This window comes from Homarus americanus, unplaced genomic scaffold, assembly GCF_018991925.1.
Source record: "Homarus americanus isolate GMGI-L3 unplaced genomic scaffold, GMGI_Hamer_2.0 scaffold49996, whole genome shotgun sequence".
In the NCBI taxonomy this organism is placed as follows: Eukaryota; Metazoa; Arthropoda; class Malacostraca; order Decapoda; family Nephropidae; genus Homarus; species Homarus americanus.
The window spans coordinates 99232-102042 of record NW_024712311.1 but is presented as its reverse complement, the minus strand read 5'-3'; the positions used below and the strand labels follow the sequence as shown (position 1 = coordinate 102042).

General features: G+C 48.5%; 1 protein-coding gene across 1 annotated transcript; it reads right to left on the bottom strand.

Moving 5' to 3' along the window:
* Positions 1 to 2153: 2153 nt before the first annotated feature.
* On the bottom strand, positions 2154 to 2591 carry LOC121859969 (uncharacterized protein DKFZp434B061-like). The gene has a single exon (XM_042356951.1). The coding sequence runs from the start codon at positions 2589 to 2591 to the stop codon at positions 2154 to 2156; it is 438 nt and encodes a 145-aa protein (XP_042212885.1).
* Between the last annotated feature and the right edge of the window lie 220 nt (positions 2592 to 2811).

Sequence of the window (2811 nt, the reverse complement as noted above, 5' to 3'; positions counted from 1 at the left end):
GGTACCCTGACCCGCCGCCTCCTGCTGACCTAACCTAACCTAACTTAACTTAACCTAACCTAACACAGCTCAACTTAACCTAACCTAACCTTACCTAACACAGCTTAAACCACCCTAACCTTACCTAACACAGCTTAAACCACCCTAACCTTACCTCACCTCACCTAACCTAACCTAACCCCATCATACAAGGACACAATAACCTGGACACGCCCACACTCGACACAGCAACATAGCGTCTGCAGAACCCACAGTCGACCCGGGACGTCGTAAAACCAAACTCTTGCAATAACTGAGCAACAAACAATTTGCAACTGGGTATTCTTCCTCTTCCTCCTCCACTTCTTCTTCCTCACTTCCCACCTCCCTTTACTCTTCCTCCTCCTCTTCTTCTTCCTCACTTCCCACCTCCCTTTACTCTTCCTCCTCCTCTTCTTCTTCCTCACTTCCCTCTTTTTTACTGTTCTTCCTTCTCCCCTCTCCTTCCCATTTTTCTCATCTCCTCCATTTCTCCTCCTACTCACTTCTTTCTTCCCTCTCCTCTCCCTCCCCCAGTGTTAAATGATACTAGGCATTACTTTAAACGGGGTCATTACTTTTTGGGGGAAGAGATGAGAGGAAAGGGGGGTCTATTTTGGGGAGGGAGGGGGTAATAGTCTTTTTTGGGGGGGGGGGGGGGGAGACAGGAGGAAATATGGTCTTTTTATGGGGTGATTGAAATTTTGAGAAGGTATCGTAAATCCATCTATCAAATAATACGAGAAATTATATATATATAATTTCCTATAACATACAGGATTTAATAATATAATTCCTAACACTGACAAAAATATAATTAATATAACTCCTTCAGGGATACAGGAAGAAGGTTAATATAATTATAGACGTTTAGGTTATAATACTATAGGAGAGAGAGAGAGACCTTGGTGAGGAGACAGACCAGAATGAGACATCAAGAGGGAGATGAATTACATCAGGAACGAGAAGTGAGGGGGAGGTGAGGAGGTCTCCATGAGCAATGTAAACTGGTGGTCCATGAGTACCACCAGGTATGAGAGGAGGTGAGGGCAGAGGAGACAGGTGTGGGGAAGGAGGGGAGATGGAGACGAGGAAGTGGGAGGGGAGGGAGGTGGTTGGGGGGTGAGGGTGAAAGAGAGGAGAGATGGGGGAGAAGAGGAAGAAGGGCGAGGTAGGAGGGGAATGGGAGGGGCTAATGGTAAACAAGATGTAGAGAGGAAACGGGGAAGAGATGAGGGGAAAGGGAAAGGGGGGGAAGATAGAGAGAAGGGGAAAGAGGAAGAATGGGAGGAGGGGAAGTTCGAAGATAGGGGAAAGAGAAAAAGAAGGAAGACAGAGAATAAGGAAAAGGAAAGGGGGAAACGAGTGAGGGGAAAACCGAAAAGAGAAAAAAGAGATTAGAAGAGAGAACGAAAGAGGTAACAAGAACGAAGAGACTGAAAGAGGGGAAGAGGCAAGGGAGGGGAAAGAATAGAGGGGAGACAGGTGAGGATAATGAGGGAACACAGGTGTGAAGGGAAGGGGGACAAAAGAGGGGAAAGGGGTCTTAGGTCACCTGGGAAAAGATCATCCAAGGGGAAGAGAGGGAAGGGGAGTTTTCCTGTGGGGGTGAATGAGGGGAAACACCTCAATCACTTAATGAGAGACAGGGGGGTGGGGGAGAGACAGTCAGACAGGGAGAGAGTCAAAAAATCCCAATGCATAAGTGAAAGGGACAGAGATGTGGCAGGAAACATAATGAACCAAGTGTAGACAAACAAACACAAAAGGGAGGACCTCGTTATGCCTCCTCCTCCTCCCTACACTCATACCAGGTCACCGTAGTTCGCAGTTACCGGTTCCGGATACCAAACACCATGGAATCCAGAATGTGTGTGTGTGTGTGTGTGTGTGTGTGTGTGTGTGTGTGTGTGTGTGTGTGTGTGTGTGTGTGTGTGTGTGTGTGTGTGTGTGTGTGTGTGTGTGGTTGCCCTCGACGTACTCTATGGCACTATACCAGCCGCTTCTGCACACTTACCCACCTTCACGCCGGTTCTGTGTGTGTGTGTGTGTGTTTGTTTTCTCTCTCTCTCTCTCCTCTCTCTCTCAAAACACATGAAAGGCCCCGGCGGTTAAGCGCCTGTTGATGCTGTCTTTCACTGGAGACTGGCACATGGGGTTTTAACTGGAGACTGGGCACATGGGGTGTTAACCGGAGACTGGGCACATGGGGTGTTAACTGGAGACTGGGCACATGGGGTGTTAACTGGAGACTGGCACATGGGGTGTGGAGACTGGGCACATGGGGTGTTAACTGGAGACTGGGCACATGGGGTGTTAACTGGAGACTGGGCACATGGGGTGTTAACTGGAGCTGGGCACATGGGGTGTACCAGGAGACTGGGCAATGGGGTGTTAACTGGAGACTGGGCACATGGGGTGTTAACTGGAGACTGGGCACATGGGGTGTTCGCTGGCGTCTTTGTTCGCTCGATGTCAGTAACGTTCTCAGGACGTCTCGGGGCAGTGTTTACAGTCGCTCCTGAGGCCAATATGTTCTGCTGCCGGAGGAACCTGAAGACTATTTGGTCCATCCTTCACAGTGTCTATAGTTTGGTCCTCTGTGTTTTGTTTATTAGACAGACAGACAGACAGACAGATAGACGACAGACAGACAGATGAGCAGACAGACAGACAGACAGACAGATAGTAGATAGATAGACAGATAAATATTCATAAGTACACATTGAGTTATGATCTGAGGACAAGCAATCTCAACCCGTAAGTCCACAAAAGAGTAAACACCCCACAAGT

Coding starts and splice junctions, on each gene's coding strand:
- LOC121859969 (XM_042356951.1), bottom strand. CDS start 2,591: ATGGACCAAATAGTCTTCAGGTTCCTCCGGCAGCAGAACATATTGGCC.